The sequence below is a fragment of the Protopterus annectens genome, chromosome 5.part0 (assembly GCF_019279795.1).
Source record: "Protopterus annectens isolate FY-2018-M chromosome 5.part0, PAN1.0, whole genome shotgun sequence".
NCBI lineage: Eukaryota > Metazoa > Chordata > Ceratodontiformes > Protopteridae > Protopterus > Protopterus annectens.
In genome coordinates, this window is record NC_056735.1 from 1889387795 (window position 1) to 1889406725 (window position 18931).

The following is an 18931-nucleotide window of genomic DNA, read 5'->3' on the forward strand; positions in this document are numbered from 1 at the left end:
AGATGTTTAAGACAAGACTACATACTCTAGTAATAATTACCTCTTTGAAAAATCATTGGACTATCATACCATGTTTGTGAGGATTACTGATTTCAGTTGTTGTTCAATTTCCTCATTTGCATCATCTCACATCAATGCACAGAGCTCATCTATGTACTCTCGCGTAACCTTTACAACCCATACTGCAACAAATTACTGTTTACTTTATATATATATATATATATATATATATATATATATATATATATGATGTACATTATGGCCTCGGGTCACAATGCTCTCATTCATCAGGTATGCTGTCTGCTAAAATCTCAAACTATGCTCTTAGTGAGTGTGTTCTTTAGTGCTGCACAAGCTCTTCTTAACAGAACTTCAGTAAAAATGGAGACTGTACTGTACAGAAGAACAAGGCTGTCTATTCGACCTTACCAGCCATCCAGTAAAACAGTTCACTGTACCTTTCCAGGCATATCCAAAGGGCAGTTTCAGGTGTACTCTCCAGTCTAACTGGTGAATCTGGGCATTTTGAGACAATGTTACAACTGCCTCATGTACACAGACAACCCTCTCTTCCTACCACCAAACACTAATACATGCTGCAAGAGATGCAATTATACAGCCAAACTGGAGGCTAAGCTCTCTCAACCCAAGACTGGATCAGACAGTCAAGAGGAGAAGGGAAATACTTGCATCACACCACCAGTCTCACATAGACCCATTAAACCAGCACTAGCAAAAAAACACACATAAATACATGAAAACATACTCGGAGGCTCTAAATAAAAATCTGCAAAAGCAACAGAGACCTCCAAAGCAGACATCCAAGCAACCTCCACCCCGCAACACAAATCATGAAACACATACTTCACAAAACCAGTGTGCCATGCAATCACAGCCCTTAAGGCAAAATAACATACTCAACATACTAGTAATAGGTGACTCTATAGTCAGGCACACTGACGTCCCACTCACTAGGCTGAATAAGGAGAAGGTTACTGTTAGCTGCCTGTCAGGTGCCAGGATCCGCCACATAACGCAAGCACTCAGGTCACTCCAGAGCAAGTACAAATATAACTCTGTCATTGTCCATGGTGTGAATGACCTGAGCCATACCTCCCTGGACTACATGAAAAGAGACATGGAAGAGTTCTCTGATCACGTAGCCCAGGCTGGTATGACCCTGACCCGGAGTAGCATCCTGCCCTCACCAAGAATGATACCACGGTATAAAGAAAAAATTCTCGATTTCAACAATTGGCTACGTTTCTGGTGTCATTCAAGGGGGATCCAGTGTCTGTTCGCCTGGGATGACATGCTCGACAAGCCACACTGCTTCGCTAGAGATGGCTTGCACCTGTCACCCTTAGGCTTTTGAATACTGGCCAAGGCTCTCGCCACCCCCATTGTGCCTTTTTTAGGCAAGGCTCAAAAGACAAACCCACTGCCATAAATAGCACAAGTAACAAAAAACTGAGGGTAATGCTACTCAGTGCCAGAAGTGTAAACCTCAAAATGCACACATTCGAGGCACTCCTCAGTACGGAGAAAATCGATATATGTGCAGTAACAGAAACCTGGTTTAAGGCTCCAGAGTGCACCCCAGCACTACCAGGCTACAACTCATACCATACATTTTTGCCACAGAACCCGAACCGAAGTACAAAAGGCGGGGGTGTATCCATATTCATCAAGGATACCCACACCTCCAGATTAGTGACACAGCACGGTGCTTCAGAGATCATCCACATGGAACTAAGAACGGGCAAAACTGCAATTCAAATTGTAGCTTGCTACAGATCACCCACCATGTCCTAGGGCCCCCATTCTGTGTTTCTGGAAACACTGGGAATCATAAAGGTCCTACCAAACACCCTAATATTGGGTGATTTCAATTACCCAAACATTAACTGGGAGAACTACTCAAGTACTAGCTCCCTTGCCCAACATTTCTTAGAATTTATAAACTCAAACGCCCTGGTTCAACTGGTCAACACTCCCACCAGAAGTGACAACATATTGGACCTGGTCATCACCAACATGGGCGACCGGTGTTCCACACAGGAGGTCAACCCCTCACTGGTTAGATCTGACCATAAACAAATCACTTTGAATATCCACATTCCGCCCCCTGGACAAGGAAACCACCGTGAAAAACTTTTCAAAAGCAAACTTCACGTTACTTAAGACCGAGGTGGAAAGTTTCAAAGCCCCCATGCTGAAGGATAACGCTGTCCAAGCTTCAAAATCCTTTACTAATGCATTCTACGGGCACCTACAAGAATGCATGGATCGTGCCATCCCAAGCAAAACCAAGACTCACTCCTCCAAGAAAATGAAACCAGTCTGGTGGACTCCTGCCATAAACAAGCTATACAATAGAAGGAGGAAACTAGTACAGAAAAGAGTAAAATCCCAAGAAGGGAAGACATCCCTGATCAGTAGCAACAAGAAACTATGATCCCTCATAAAATCATCCAAGGCGAGCTTTGAAAGAAAAATTGCCAAGGACTCCAAAGATAACCACAAGGCATTCTTTAGCTATGTCAAGAATTTAAGTGGCAATGCACAGATCTGCTCGGAGTTAGTGCACAATGGCACAAAATACACTGAACTGACCGATATCGCCAACATCCTGGCAGACAGGTTCAGAGTAAACTTCACCCCCCTCTCCCCAAAAGGGCCCATAACCATACCTGAAGAATGTAGAATCCCTGAAATCACAGACACTCAGGTTAAAACAGCCCTCTCCAAAGCCAAAAACACAGCATCAGTGGGACTGGATGGTGTCCCAGGCTGCGTCCTACACAAGCTCAAAGATGAACTAACCCCTCACCTAAACACACTGTTCAAACTCAGCCTCTCCACAGGCTATGTACCCATAGAGTGGTGCACAACAACGGTTATTCCGCTCCACAAAGGTGGAGCCACAACAGACCCCGGGAACTATCGCCCTATAATCCTGACTAGCTTGGTCTGCAAGGCTATGGAGCGCATCATCATGGGACTCACTAACAGAGACATTGGGAACCTCCAAACTCTGGACCCTACCTAGTTCGGCTTTAAGGACAGATCATGCCTCCTAAACCTGGTGGACTTCTTTGCGACAGTTACCAAGGCTATAGACAAGGGAAAGGTGGTACACACAGCCTACCTAGACCTCACAAAGGCCTTCGACACCATTCCCCATTCTGGTTTTATGGAAAAGCTCACCAGCCTGAACATAAACCCCTACCTCACAAGATGGGTTGCCAACTGGCTCACTGACAGAACCCACATGGTGAGAGTTGCGGGAGCTAGGTCTGACTCTAAACTGGTTACAAGTGGCGTTCCCCAGGGCTCAGTCCTGGGACCCCTCCTGTTCGGCATATACTTCTCAGAGGTACAGGTAAGCACATGAGGACTATGGCTGACCAAGTTCGTATACTACTGCAAACTAGGGGCTATAATTGACTCTCCAGCTGACACAGACATTCTCCAAAAGGGTCTCACTGAGACAGATAACTGGTGTCAAAATCATGGCCTCAAGCTAAATGCCAAAAAGTGCATAGTCATCCCCTTTGGAAAAAACAAAGTACCTACAAACTACCACATAGGTGGTAGTCCCCTAAGTATGGAAGATGTTATAAGGGATCTGGGGACCCAAGTAGATAGTAATCTCACCTTTGATAATCACATTGCCAAAGTGGTTAGAAAATCCTTCTGTGTGGCCCTCCTAATCACAAACGGGTTCACATCCAGATCAAAAGAGGTCATTGTGCCCCTCTACTCATCACTCATCAGATTCATCTTAGAGTACAACGCCCCATTTGGGATGTACCTTACAAAACACCTGCAACAGCTGGAAAGACCACAGAAGTACCTCACCAAGAGGATCACTGACCTCAAACAAATGCCCTCTGCAGCTAGACTGAAGAAACTCCAGCTGTACTCGGTTGCATACCGCCTACTCAGAGATGATCTCTGCCTGACATACAAGGCCATGTCCAACCCAGAATTGATAGGTTCATAGGTTCATACTAGGCTACCTGCCCTGGGGCAATTATAAGCCTTGCCCGATTCTGTATGGCTTAGGCCACCCCTTGATTTGAGTATACTGTGCCCTTTTTAAGGTTTAGTTTACAGTGCCTCTGTCTAAAGAAAACCTTATCCCCTCGAACCACGCGCTCTAGGGATCTAAACCTCACCACAACAATAAATGGGACATGTTGGAGGGATAGATTCCTGTCCCAGAGACTTCCCATGCTTTGGAACAAGATTCCAATCTACCTTAGGCAGAGCTCCTCACTAACACTCTTCAAAAGAAACCCTGACGAGTGGATGGGAAACCATTTACCCTGGGGATCACTTCAGTTGCTCTGCTGGACAGACATTCTGGCTAAGCTTATAAATGCCTTTGAGCAGATAGCCTAGTACTTACCTATGAACCTATGCATATTCCTGTTCAACAAATTTAATAGACAAAATATTTTATTCTTTTGTTTTATTTACCTGGAATTTTGACTAGATCATGAAAAACATTTTCAGCATAGGCCTAAGGAGAAAAACATAAAGACATACAAAGACCGAGTATGAGACATGTATAGTATTAGATATTCTTATTCCTACCATTGAAATACAATTAACAATACAATATGTACAGTTATAAAAAAGTCAGTCAACAAATCAAAAGTTTAGTGAAATTATATCTGTACAGTAGATTGAAGTTATGTATATTTTGATAGCAGAAACAGTAGATGGGGACCCCAAGAGGAGTGGGAAGAAATTTGGATGGAGAGCTTTGCCATTTTACTGATTGGGTTTTATTTAAGAGGTATGATTGAAATCACTGAGTAACTATCATGAAGAGAACAATAGAAAGTTTCTGTGGTAATTTCTGTTGTGATAGAATATCAAAAGCATGTGATAGTTCTAAGAATACAGAGGACACCAGAAGATTATTTCTGTAATGTCAGTACTGTAGGGTTTTACAAATGTGAAAAATCTATATCGGGTAAGTAGTGTTTCATGTTTGTAAAATAGTTGTAAAACCATTTGTTGATGAGAAAAATAAACATAAGTGTTTTTCCTGCTTTTCTTTTAGAAATCAGTGCAAATAATTTTAAAACAAAACACGGTACCTGGATATTGGACCTAATTTGAAAGTCTTACCATAGATTGTAATGAATTGTTTCAGTTCTGAGGCAACCCTATCACAGCGTTGTACTACAAACTATTGAAGTGCCACAATTTGCTGTCTCTGTGGTCTACCACAAATGTTAATGAGGCATTCCAGGGGAGCAGCCTTTACTAATTAGCCATATAATCTCCCCCTGGAAATGCCTTCAGTAAAGCATTTACAGAGCTATTTAAGTTGTCTTGGCTGTCTGTGTTGATGAAAATGAGCAAAAACTCACATTTATCCATTACTTTCAATGGGTGAGCTCACATTAGAAGTAAATGCCAGGATATTTAGCTGGCAGGTGTTGCTTGTGTGTGTGTGTGTGTGTGTGTGTGTGTGTGTGTGTGTGTGTGTGTGCACGCGCCTATGTGTGTGTGTGTGCGCGCGCCTCTCTGTGTGTGTGTGCACACCTCTGTGTGCATGCGCTGTGTGTGTGTGCAGTGCTTGTGTGTGTGTGTGTGTGTGTGTGTGTGTGTGTGTGTGTGTGTGTGTGTGCGCGCACACGCCTGTGTGTGTCTGTGTGTATGCACATACATATATGTGTGTGTGGGAGAGGCACTGTCATACATGTAAACTCCCCTAAACCAAATCCTACTGTGGGGGGGCACTGTCCATCAGGGAAAATTTTAATAGAACAGCAGCTCTGTAGCACAAAAGCTGTATGGGGCAAGGGGGGGCACTAGCCACTAGGGAAAACATTAACAGAGTAAAAGGTGTAATATCACCATACGGGTTCTAAACAATAAGAAGAATGAAATTGTGTTTGACATTATCGACTGAATGCAAGGATGCTTAATTTACAAGGGCAATGACAAAAAATAAAGAAAATACATCAAGGACATTGTTATTTCAAGAACAGGTAATAGGTAAGTCTGTGTGTGGGGGGGTGAATGGGGGTGCCTGTGTCATTGAAATGCATGGGTCTGCAGGGGTAAGTACCACAGGAAAGTGCTGATTTGTACTCTTGGTACAGGCAATTCAGAAATATGCAATTAGCTACTAATGAGGTCTTTCCTCATTGGGGCCAACATGTCTCAGAAATGCATTGTCTTGCATTGTGGAAACAGTCCCATTTTGCAGTTGTTACCACTGATGGTGGGGTTCTTTCTGAATCTCAGACTTTTTAGCATGAAAGTTGTTTAACATGCAAGTGTCTAGAAAATGTTTGCTATTTTCATACATCTGTCCTGTTTTTTGTTTCAAAATTTTGTCCATTTTCCATAAAATTTTCTTTTTTCCCACACATGCACTAGGTTTTTAGAAAATTAATAATTAATTAATATAACCCCATCCCTATGAATCCCAGAATGAAAACAAACAGTATGACTAGAATATGCAGGAGTATTGATTAAGATATGCTTACTTTGTACTGTAGAGGCAGAAAGTATGATTCATAAGAAAAATTGTTCCCTAACCCAAAAGTACAGAAAGAAGGTGGTAAAGTGTCGCCTGCCCTGAGAGCAAGCTGTTGGTGGTGCATTCAGCATTTTAGAAGTGTTGCCAGTTGTTTAACTGAAAACAGTATGGAGTATGGTAAACATTTAAGCACTGGGCTGCTTAAATGATACTATTGCAATCTTTTTCTTGGCTATAGACTAACAAAGTGCTATTATGTTCTGTCATCATTTTCCTTTGTTCTTTGGTCCTCAGTTCTAATCTACCAAAGAAGGTCATCATCCTTGGCTCCAACTAAACTTCTTGCAGCTCTGCCCTAAGTGAATACTGGAAAATATTTATGCATATCAAACACTAGAATCTTACATGTGGAACATTTAATAAAGGTCTCTGTATGTATATATATATATATATATATATATATGTATACACACAGACAAATTGCTGTCTTGCCATCCCATTAATTATGTCACTGGTGTTGTAGTACCATTATATAAATGTCAGATATGTAGCAAAGGCAGGTTGTATCACTACAGATTCAAAGGTGCTGTAATAAGTGTAGTGCTGTGACATTAAGGTAGTGCATTCATGTGCAGAAATGGATACAGGGCACAATGCAGTTCAGAATTGTGCTGCCCACTCCTTTTTAGTACACAAGCCATATACTGGAACATCATGTACCACTAACATCCTATATTCTACACAGGAACGTTGTGGATTCATATGTGATTGAAGAAACTGCACTTCCCACTTGAGTAGGTTGTACAGATTTGTAAAATGTTGTACTGATGCACAATGCATACTAATGGACATCATCAGTGCCTTGTGTAACATTGTAAGGTGTGGTATGTAGTTCTTTTTTAATGGGGCCTTCTACATGTCTGTTGCACTTCCGCCTGAGCTTATAGTATGTTTTTCATGTGCAGGATGCAAGGTTATTCATTGCTGTATGCTGTCAGGGAAGTGTTCATTCTAGCCAGTTATTTTATTTGTGGACTAGCAATGGTACTCAGTGCTGCTATGCTATGTGCCCCTACATTTTTTTGACACTGTTCTCTAACAAATTGTAGGCTGCACAATTCCGCTGTACTGTATGCTATGGACAAAGAATATATTCCCCATGCATCATGTTTGCTGTTTAAACAAGGTGCTCAGAACCTGCTATGATTCCTAAAATGTGGAAAAATTACTGTGCTTTAATGTGGTAGGGCACTCACTGTGACCTTACTGGGCACTCAAGTATTTAGAATTTCCCTTCAAGTACTGCTGCTCTTTTGTATTGTAAGGGGCAGGGTGCCATCCTTCTGTGTTTCCTATTCATGCTGTGAACCCCTCACAGAATTGTAGCACTGCTGTCATGTGTGGGTATACAGTGCCGCCATGTTATGTGGCATTTAAATATTTATGTGACTTCACGTGGGTTGGCAGTGACTACAGCATGAGAGATGTCTCTGACTACAACTCACAGTGCACAGACAGAGTAGACAAGTCATCATGTTGTCATACTCTACATCATTCTTTCCACTGTAGTGTGTACTTAACACATGCTGAAGAGAACAGATTTTTGCTTCTGAACCTAATGTGCATGTGCATGGAGCCTGAGTCACCATCCACACTATGGCTATATGTAGTGCAAATGTAGAATGAAAATCATACTGCCCCTTCCTCCTCTTCTCCTCTCCCTTTTCACATTTCCTATTTTTTTTCTCTCCTTGATTTGCCATTTTGATTTTTTAATGTTTTTTTTTTTTTTTTTCAAAAACGTTGTTAAAATTAGCTCTCAAAATGCGGGCAAGCATACATTAACAGAAAAGAAAACAAATCATAAACATTTTTTCCATTTACATTATACATCACATATCTTTACTTTCCTTGAAACTGTCATCCGTCCTACATTATATGTATTGATGAATTCATGCGTTCCCTCAAAACCTCACTCCTCCTCCTCCTGAACATTATTCTGTGTGCATTGTTCCCAATTATTTCTGTGTAATTTGCTCCTTCCTTTTTCTGAAGATCCCTCTTTTGGTTCCTTTTGTCTTTTTTGTAATATTCAGTACTTCAAATGCATTTGGTATAGGTTTTGATTTCCATGTTCTAATAATTGCCTTTTTGGCATCTTGCTGTCCCTTCATTAGCACTTAGTGTTAAGTCAACAATTGTTTTCATTTGCTTTTCTACCCATTTCTTTATGCTGTGTACATATATGTAATTCTAGCTAATTCCACCCCTCTTTTATAAGCTTATATTTATCCTTAAGTGTTATTTTAATGTTTTCTTCAATTACTTAATCTTTCATGGTCTCTCCATAATAAACAGTCAACCGTTTAACAGTCATTAATTTGTTATGCTTTCTTTTTTTTTTTTTACTTTGTTTTCTGTTCTTCCTTTGCCTGTCAACCATTAGTCCCATTTTACTTCACCCCCCCCCCACTACCCACATTCAGGAATTGAAAGTGTTCATCCACTTGTTCTCTCATGCTGTGTGCCAAGGGCAGTAACAGTGTTAATCATCAGAAGTGGGGTGTAATTCAAGCAACCCTAGTTTTGTATTTTCTAGCACCATGTCTCTGTAGTAGCCCTGGATCACACTACTGCTTGTAGTGCTAGGCCTGTTTAAGTGTTTACTGTCATAAGCCTGGCTACAGCATATACTGCTTGTTTGCTCTGTTGTGGTTTGCGTATCTGCAATAACACCGAGCCCCTACTGGGTGTCATTATAGCAGTGGACCTTGATGGTTGCCTCTTCATTAGGATGAGTTAAGTAGTGTAGGCTGTTCATTCCAACCATACTGAGTCAGGTTTTTCAGAGTCTGGATCATTAATCAAACCTTGTCATTTAGATCTCAGTCAGGGCTTCATCTCTCTGCACCGTGGAATTCGTGGACTTGTTATTTTATTATGATGTCAAGATTTATTCATAGTACTTTATCTTCCCCCCAAGAAACATTGTCGGTGTTTATATGTGCATGCTTTACATTTGGTTGCCTTGAATATTAACTGCAACCTGCTGACAGTTTTACCATTTTTTTATCACATAATTTGTGCTTTATCACTTAACTGCTGTGAAATCTTAGTATTATTTTTATATGATTTTTTATATAATGTATATTGTTTAATATTTAATTTTACATAATTGTACATGTTTTACTGTTTCAGCTTTGTATCATGTTGCATGAGTATTATGTACCCTGTCAGACCAGGTATGTTTCTAATGGGCACTGTTCTTGTTTGCTGTATTTACCTGGAAAATGCAAATACATTCATGTATTGGGGCATTGCTGTTTTGCTTAGTGTAGAATGAAGTGGCTTCTGATCGCACAAATTTGATGATAACTTTAATGCTGACATCACTATGTTTTTCCTTGAAGTAATACAGAATTTAGTAAAATCCTTTTTGTTATGAAATGCTGTATAGTGTTCTAGTATCTTATTTACAAAAGCATCTTATTATCATCCTTATTTATGGCTTTTTTTTTGATCCATTACCAAAGGCTGGAAGGGTACCCTTTTAGGTGTTGCTATGGCAACAGTGAATGCTATGGTAGTAGAATTTGGCAGCAATGTGAAGGACATTGTAGTGGTAATAGGACCGTCAGTTGGACCCTGCTGCTTCACTCTTGACCAAGAATCCGCCAAGGAATTTTATTCAATTGATCCAAAATGTGTGCGGATGTTGGACTCTCCTAACCCTTTTATTGACATCAGAAGAACAACAAGGTAACATTTTTGCACATTTCCTTTATTGTTCATTTTATTTAGGGCAGTCATATTATTATACTGTAGTTTTTCTCAAGGGATGTTTTCCTCGTGATTGCATACCGCAAAGAGCTTGACATTTCCATTGTGGTCATAGAAAAATAGTTTACATTGTACCTGTTTGTGTACTGGCAGTCTAACCATTGTTATTTTATATAACTTGTACTTCGCTCTACTAGTGTGTTCTGTTACTAAAACTGCCAGGACAGATGTCTTATCAGCAACAGAAAAGCTTATGACAGAACGTTTCCACTCATTCTTTGTTTCACTTGCTTATTCCTCTCTGTCACTCTCCCACTCCAGTTTCACTGAGAGAAGTCAGTTCAGTGACAGGAAAGTGTACATACCAAAGTGCCTTGGAACTTAAAACTGAATACTCCATGGCAGAAGTCATTGATTTGTCTGTGGTTTCAGTGTTTGGAGCAGTTGATCCTGTAGCTCAGTTTCCTTTCCATCTGTTCTAGGTTTGTCCGTCAGTAACCCCAGCCTGCTGCATCTCCTCTTCCTAAAGCATGTTCCTACTAATAAGAGCATGATAAAGCCAGTTGTTATAATCACCCAACCTTCCCAGAGTGGGATTTTATTTATTTATAAGACATGTGGCAGTACTTCCACAGGACATTTCCACGTGCAGCTCTTGGTACTTGATCCAGCATTTGCTAGTTATAAAGGCTTGCTGTGGGTGTCCTCATAGAGCAGGTGAAGAATTATTTTCTTGCAAGCTTTACTTGGAAGTAGGGAAACAGTGATACTGCAGCACTGAACCTTGCTGTCATCCAGTTGCCTAGACACACCTACCATGTGAATTTTTCTTTGCAGAGCAGGCTGGCTCAGCCCTGACCCTTCCTCAGTTTAACAGAACTGTTCCTCCAAATGCTTTGTCCTTCCCTTCTCTTCTCTGCTTATCCAGCCTTCTGATAATTTGTGCTTTTCAAAAAAACAGGATTACAGGCATCACAGACTTGCAAGATAGCACACTGACACCTGCAAAATTTAAGTCATCCGGTTAGCTTTTCCCAAGGGTATGTGGTCTCTGTTATTGTTACTGACCCTTCAGCATATCAGAAGTAGCCCCATTGCTCAGATAAATCCCACAGAGTAAGTAATCTGCTTTGCTGTTTAGCAGGCAGTATGACTATCTGCGGAGTAACTGAATATCTGGAAGGACCTATGTAGTTGGCATCTCAAATTATTCTTTATTTATACAGTGTTACTAGCTGTCCAAAACAGTTGCCAAGTTTGATTTCAGGAACAGCTAAAGACTTGGCCCAAGCTGTCTGTGGGTGAATATCAAGGACTCTGTTAAAGATCTGACAAAGCCATGACTTTTAGATAATGTGTTCCCTGAACTGGTTGGCCAATAAAACTATGCACATTTTGTTCCTCTTGAAGTTGAGGGGAAGAAGTAATGTAATGTGATGAGATTCTCAGAAGTTATGTGATGGCAAGGCCGGTAGTAGACAGACACTGGTACTTAACTCCAGATCAATGCATATTGACATCATCTGTTTGGTTAGACCAGTAGGAACATCTGATTTTTGGACTTTTGCTGAGACAAAATCTGAATTCATCAACTAGTTTGAATACTGAATTTTTGGTGATATATTTCTAGTAGTGTGATGCAGTTGTTTCAGCCATCACTCTTATCCTGAAGGAATGAAAGTACTACATCTGTGACACTGTGAACAGGCTTGCTGAAAGGGTTTTTCATTTGGTTCTTTTAAATCATGTTGCTGTCATAGTGATAGTCATCTTACCTTATTTGTAGGTATGGCTTGATGCAGTCTTAACACAACTGAGTCCTGAATTCAGTGCCCCCCCATGCCTCATTAAGTATCTGGAAAAGGAGGAGGAGGAGCATGGGATTATGCACATGAAGCTGATAATCAAGGACGCTATGGCAGCTGCTGAATAACACACTGTCTGCTCCCAAAAAGGCAGATTCACACTACAAGCCTCCAGGGTGGAGTGAGATCGGCTCTAAACTTTCTGGAGCCAACAGAAAAAGATGATGATGTGTGATGTCTGTGGTCCAGCACAGGTCACATGTACCATAGCAGCTTACTTTCTTCATGATAAGGAGTGTAAGACATTGAAGAGAGTGGGCAAGACAGTGTTTTCCCTCTGCCATGTTGGAGCTCAGATCTCTTAGCTGTTTACCTCATCTATAGATTCAAAGTCCACTTTTAAGACTGCATATTGGATAATATTTCAGCCTTTCCTTACTCTGAAGTCAAGGTAGAGCTAAGACTCGCATCACTTCTGCTGCAGGAGTACATGTTGCCCACTGTAATTGTATTCTTACTGATGCCATGGCTAAGGAAGCAGGCTTTGAAATGTGCCTGCACAGGGAATGAATGTCTGAGGCTCTGCTTTTACAGTTGGCATAAGTATGCCATCCTGCATGCCCTGATGTGGTGGGTAGTCCTCTTTCACCAAGCCTCCTGTGACTTGGTGGATGACCTCCAAAACACTAAGTAAACTTTGACCAATGTCGAGGGCCTTTCTGCACCCCCACTTCCTAATGCTGCTTTCAGCCGTGGTTGATTTCTCTTAAAGAAACAGCTCCCTCTCGGGCTGAGGATCACCTGAAAGAACCAGGCAGCCTAACCCGCCTTGCTCTTCTGAGCCAAGTCGCCCTTAAGAGCTGCTTCTTTGGCCCACCAATCACAGTCCTGACTAGGGTGTAGGATTTCCTGTTTTATGCAATCCTTGTGTCTATGATTGCCCAAGAGGGGTAGGTTCTTAAAGTGCAGTTCAGCTTGGAAAGCTATTACAAAAGATCATCTGGAGTCTTGATATGTTCATACTTATCCACATCCGAGACCTTTTAACCCACCTCTGCAAAACACTCCTTTTATTGATCATTCCCTCTACACAGGTCTGTGGGAACATGGCCATACTGTACTTCCCAAATGGATGACAAAAAACTCCTGCCTGTCCTTAGAGGCCTAGTAGACTGACCAGTATTCTATGTAAAATTATGAAGTGGTAGCACACTACTTTTCCCCTCCCTCCTGTATGGAAGTCCCATTTTTACAAACCTCCAAACATCTCTCAGTAACAAATTACACTCCTGCTACTGTAAGACAGCAAAATTTGCCTCCAGCCTGCCCAGCCGCTCACACCACTGCAAAGCCATTTCAAACTTGCCTTGGCTTGAATTTGATCAATATCTCTGTTACACACAATTAACTCTTGCCCACAAGCTAATATTTAAACCTACAACTGCCTTGCACTCCAGTCTGTCTTACACACATACATCCCTAATAGAACCCTCCGGTCCACAAACAAGCAACTATTAAACGTAACCAAACCCAACAGAAGAGCTGGGCACTGCCTATATTCCCATTGCATTGCCAAATTATGGAATGCCCTTCCTTCCTCATTACTCGGCTAGACTCCCCTGACACCCTTTAAAGCTGCTCTAAAAATTCACTATTTAAAATATCATACATGCACCTATAAAGTACAGGCCAAGCTTTCTTAATTCCTATGTATCTCAATTTTCAGATCATACTCTAAACCTTCATGTTTGACTCTTTTCCTTCCTGCACTAATACTCTCCTATATTTATATAGTCTGAATCTACATTGATGAATCTGTTTCTCTGATTGGACTGTATCTACTTGACATCTCTACTGCATGATAATATCAACATATTATTTTAACTATTCATATTGTATCTATACCCCTGTCCAAAGCTATGTATATATTTATTTATTTTTTGTATTATTTTTGTACTATCTCTGTATTTTGGTGTGTGTAGTTCTGCTAATGTATATTTTCTGTATTTGACCTTTTATTTCTGTTGTACTGTATGCATATTGTGGAGCTTTTCTCCCCGGGGCTCCTCCGAAAATGGGTTTCTTGCCCAGTGGACTTTCCTGGTCAACAGATGTCAATAAATAAATAAAATAATAGTGGAACTTCATCAAATGACACAGGGGGGCTGGGCTGCTTCTGTTAGATATGTAATGGTATGTATTTGTTAAGGGAAGATATTGCCTTCTAAACCATTGGCATTCTTTGAAGAGGTCAGAGCAGCACTTCAATATCTAACAGAGCATGTTGCCCTTCTTGACCTTGGTAGTGTGTTCAGCCTGTTGGACTGATGTGCAGTGATGCACACTAGCTTTGGCTAAGTGTATAAATCTGAAAATTATGTTTTCATTGGTTTGGAATAAACTGGTATTAGATCAAGTCCGTGGGGCAATGATTGGCAGAACATTTTCTGTTCGTGCGATAAGAACATTGATAGCAGTTGCCCTGCATACTTCATCTGTAAGTGGGTTGGCTGTGCTATACGCTACTTTAAATTTTTGGAGAACCTTATTGATAGCTGATTCAGTAATTAACTGAAAGTATTTCCTAGAAGTACTCCAGGTATTTTTGTTTTTTATTTAAAGGTAGTATGTTACTTTTGGGGTCCTTGATATTGAGCATACTGATATGTGATGGTTTTTTAGGGGTACCAAAAAACATTACAGTTGATTTTTTAGTATTAATAGTATTTTGTTTTGTCTCTGGGCCATTTCCTGACGAGATAGATGTCATGTTGAAGAGCTGAAGATACCTTCTTTGATGTTTTGTGGGCTGCTGTAAAGGTTGCATCATCAGCATATAAGGTGATATTCAGATGGGAACTCTCCCATGGAAGAGTGTTAATGTAAAGTGGGAATAGAAGTGAAGCCACTACTGATGTTTTGTGGAACTCCAAAGGTTATATATGTACTGTGACTGAGAGAGTATTGTGGTTGGAGATGATAAAAACATCTAGTGTCTAATTAGTTGTCGAACCAGTGGAGAACTTCAGATATGAAATTGTAATTAGTTCAATCCCTTGCAGAAGCATACTGTAGCATATTAGGGTATATAACTTTATACATGCTAATAGGTTCATAGGATGTTACTAGGCTGTTGGCTTGGAGGCCCTTGTAAGCCTAGCCAAGAATTTCATCCATGTTCCCTCAAAATCAGCACCTGTTTTCCCTGTCCAGCAGGAACACGGGTGGGATCCCAGGGCTGTATTTTCTGTTTCCCATCTAGTCATCCGGGTTCCTCTTAAAGAGGGCTAGAGAGGTACTCTACATGGAGAGGGAGTTTATTCCACAGATGGGGGAGTCTTTGGGACACAAATCTATCCCGCCAACAAGTTCTATTAATGTCACAGACCAGGTTAAGGCCTTACGTGCGGGTTGCTCGAGTGGAGTTTGTCTTACGGTTTTGCAGCAATTCCATCAAGGCTGGGTCTGAGATGGCCTTGTATGCCAAGACACAGGTCACCTTTGAGCAGTCTGTGTGAGACTGAGTAGAGGGACAAGGCTTTTAGCCTGTCTGTATAGGATAGGTGTTTGAGACCCTGGATTTTCCTGGTCAGGAACCTCTGTGGTCTCTCCAACTGCTGCATGTGCTTGGCAAGGTACATTGTACCTTGGCAAGGGGGCATTGTACTTGATAATGGGTCTGATAAGGGAGGAGTACAGGGATGTTATGACCTCCTTGTTCCTGGATGAAATACCCTTATTTATGAGGTGGGCCATGTAGAAAGCCTTCCATACAATGGAGGCAACGTGGTCCTCAAAAGTGAGGTTGCTATCAATCTGGGTGCCCAAGTCCCTCCCGATCGATTGCATGCTTATTAATTGCTATTAATGTGATAATTAGTGGGGATGCCATTTTCCCCAAAGGGGATAATGATGCATTTCTTGGCATTCAGTTTGAGGCCATGCTTCTGGCACCAGTGATTAGTTTGGGTAAGGCCCTCTTGGAGGATGTTCACATTGCTAGGGGAATTTAAGACAAGTGCCCAGCTTACAGTCATCTGTAAACTTGGTCAGCCATAGACCACTGGTTTTGGCTTCTACCTCAGAAAAGTATATCCCAAGCAGTAGAGGCCCCAAGACCAAGCCTTTGGGGTACACCACTCGTTACGGGTCTACTACTAGAGGTGGCTTCCACTACTTTGACTGAGTGGGTTCTATCAGTGAGCCAGTTAGCTACCCATCTGGTGACATATGGGTTAATGCTTAATGTCAAAGGCTGTGGCTGGGTCAAAGTAGGCAGTGTGCACTGTCTTCCCCTCATCCATGGCTTTGGTGACTGTTTCGAATTAGTCGACCAGCTTAAAGCCTAGCTGTAGCAAGTTGCATGTCATGTGGTATATGTTTCTATATAAGAAGTCATAGTAAATGCCAGATGCTGGAGGAATATTCACAGTGTCTGTTTAATGAGGATCCTGATGAACATACAGCTGTGATGCTGCACCAGACATGAAATATTTTTGTTGAGGGTTGGTGTGCTTAGATATATCCACACAGAAAAGTGATCCAACTGAAACCACTAGAAATTCTCTTACTGCAAGTCAGTTTAGAAGAACTGTGGAAGGTTTGAAACCAGGAATTGATTTACTCTTGAGTGGAAGCAAAATAGTTGAAAACCCTGAAAAGGTACAGAATGTTACATTTCTATCTGATGCAGTAACAAGAACTTGAAGGTATTAGTACTTTCACAATTCTAAAAGAGGATAGCAATAAAAAGAGAGGAAGCTAGGCAGTGTAGAATTTGTGAGACTAGGAAAGAACTTGACATTTTTCACATTTGTTTTTTCACATGGGCACAAGATACTAAAGATACTGCACAAGCTTGTGTTACTGGGCTTAAGAACTGAGATAAAAATTGTTAGTTTGGCGAACTGCATAATTCATTTATAAAATAGAGAATGGTTTGTGATATAAGAAATGATCAAACAAGGAAAAGGTTATTAAGAGAAGATCTGACCTTATTAAAAGATTTAGGTGTATGCACAGTAGGTGAAAGGGGTTAACTGAGGAAAACCAACATGTAAGATAAAATGAGTGAAGGTGAAAATGAGAAATAAAATGAAAATTCATTACAACAGTAGTGTTGAGGAGAAAGGAGCCATGAGGTATGCAGGATATATAGCACAGTTCATATCCAAGCCTTAAGTATTGGGTGTGGCTATAAGCATAAGAGGAAGGTATGTACTATATTTAATGTCTGTCACAACTGCATTATAAAGGATTATTTAAATAATTTTCAAATGTATTAAAGGAAGCAAACATATTTAAAAATGTGCATGTTAAACAGAAACATGAAAATGACTTTAGTTGTCATTAGTAGAGTAAAAAGAATTAATTCAGTGAAAAGCCTGAACATGCATCAGAAATATCAGGACAAACCATGCAAGCCAGATTACGTTTAGGCTAGATACAGGTATAGATGATAATATTTTGCTTGATACTTTTAAAACAGTGCTAAGAAGCACAAAACAAAAGAGCTATGTATGTAGTGTTAGCATATTCAGGTGCTAACTTGTGAATATAAAATCAGTACAAAATTCTGTGTCAATGCTATCACATGAAATAAATCTTAATATTCTAGGTCATTTGACTTTTCACAAGCTGGGAACACTAAAATAAATTCCCTATGTTCCTGAACATGTCTAGGAATAACTGGCGAGTGCTAGATGCATCTTAAATACTGTACAGAACCACAGCAATGGTTTCATTCACACCTATGCTTATTTAAAAGCTTATGAAGGTTTCAGGGGGATATCATATACAAATAAATTGTGATGCTATGCAAGTGATAGATGCTATAAAGAAAATACCAGTAGTTCTCAAGTGTACAATTAAACAGGCACTGAAGCTTCTGTGTCATTAAGGAGTAATCAGAAACACCAAACAAAGAAATTGGTGGTTACTGTTTTAAAGTAAGAAAAGATCCATATTCATATTTATTCATCCACAAGATGTGAATAGTGATTAAAAGAGAGCATTGCTCATTATTGGCTAGTATTTGTTGTTGAAGAACACCTCATATTAATGACAAATGATATTTTTACTAGATACAGAATGGAAATTTTGACAGGTATAGATGTATGAAAAAAGGTCCATGATGTGTATTTAACATGCTATATGAAGGCAAAGTTTCTATAGACTTTGATATTTCATTAACAACAGACATGTTCCAGAGAGCTGGTGCTGCACACATAATTAAAGGTTTGGAAGCATATGTGATTTGTTGATTTGGAGTCATATACACGAAGAACAAGATAAGTGCTAGTACAATTGCTGAATATTGTAAGGCAGCATAATGTCAAATTAAATGAGATCAAGCATAAAAAGGAGTGGCAAACCTGCAATATATGGGTCATTGTCTAATGTCATAAGAACTAAAATCTAACACACAAAAATCAGAGTTGCAAAAGTGCCAAAAACATGAGTAGGTATTCAAAAGGTTTTTAGAAAATGTGCAGTGTTTTACAACATCTGTACCTGATGTGTTTGAGATGCCTACATTGTAAAACAGTTTTTGGAAGAAGAATGTAGCCCAGGAATGGAGTTGCAAACAAGCGACGAGGCTTGAAAGAATCTAATTACAGACAGACCAGTTTTGAACTGCTATGACATTATCAAAACAGTTGTATTGCAAGTAGATCAACTGAAAATGGTGTGGGATCTTTGATCCTGCTAGATAGTAGACCAGCTGACTTTGGATCAAGATAATTTACAGTTGTACAAGAGAAATATGCTCAGGTAGAAAAGGAGCTTTTGGCAGTAGTGTACAGAGATGAGAAACACCATGAATGTCTCC

General features: G+C 40.4%; 1 protein-coding gene across 1 annotated transcript in view; it reads left to right on the forward strand.

Moving 5' to 3' along the window:
• Window positions 1-18931, forward strand: part of LACC1 (laccase domain containing 1) — a 249385-nt gene that overhangs the window by 191024 nt on the left and 39430 nt on the right. Inside the window, exon 5 of the mRNA XM_044071708.1 lies at window positions 10048-10273. Coding sequence (XP_043927643.1) covers window positions 10048-10273 — 226 coding nt within the window. The remainder of the gene's footprint in view (window positions 1-10047; window positions 10274-18931) is intronic.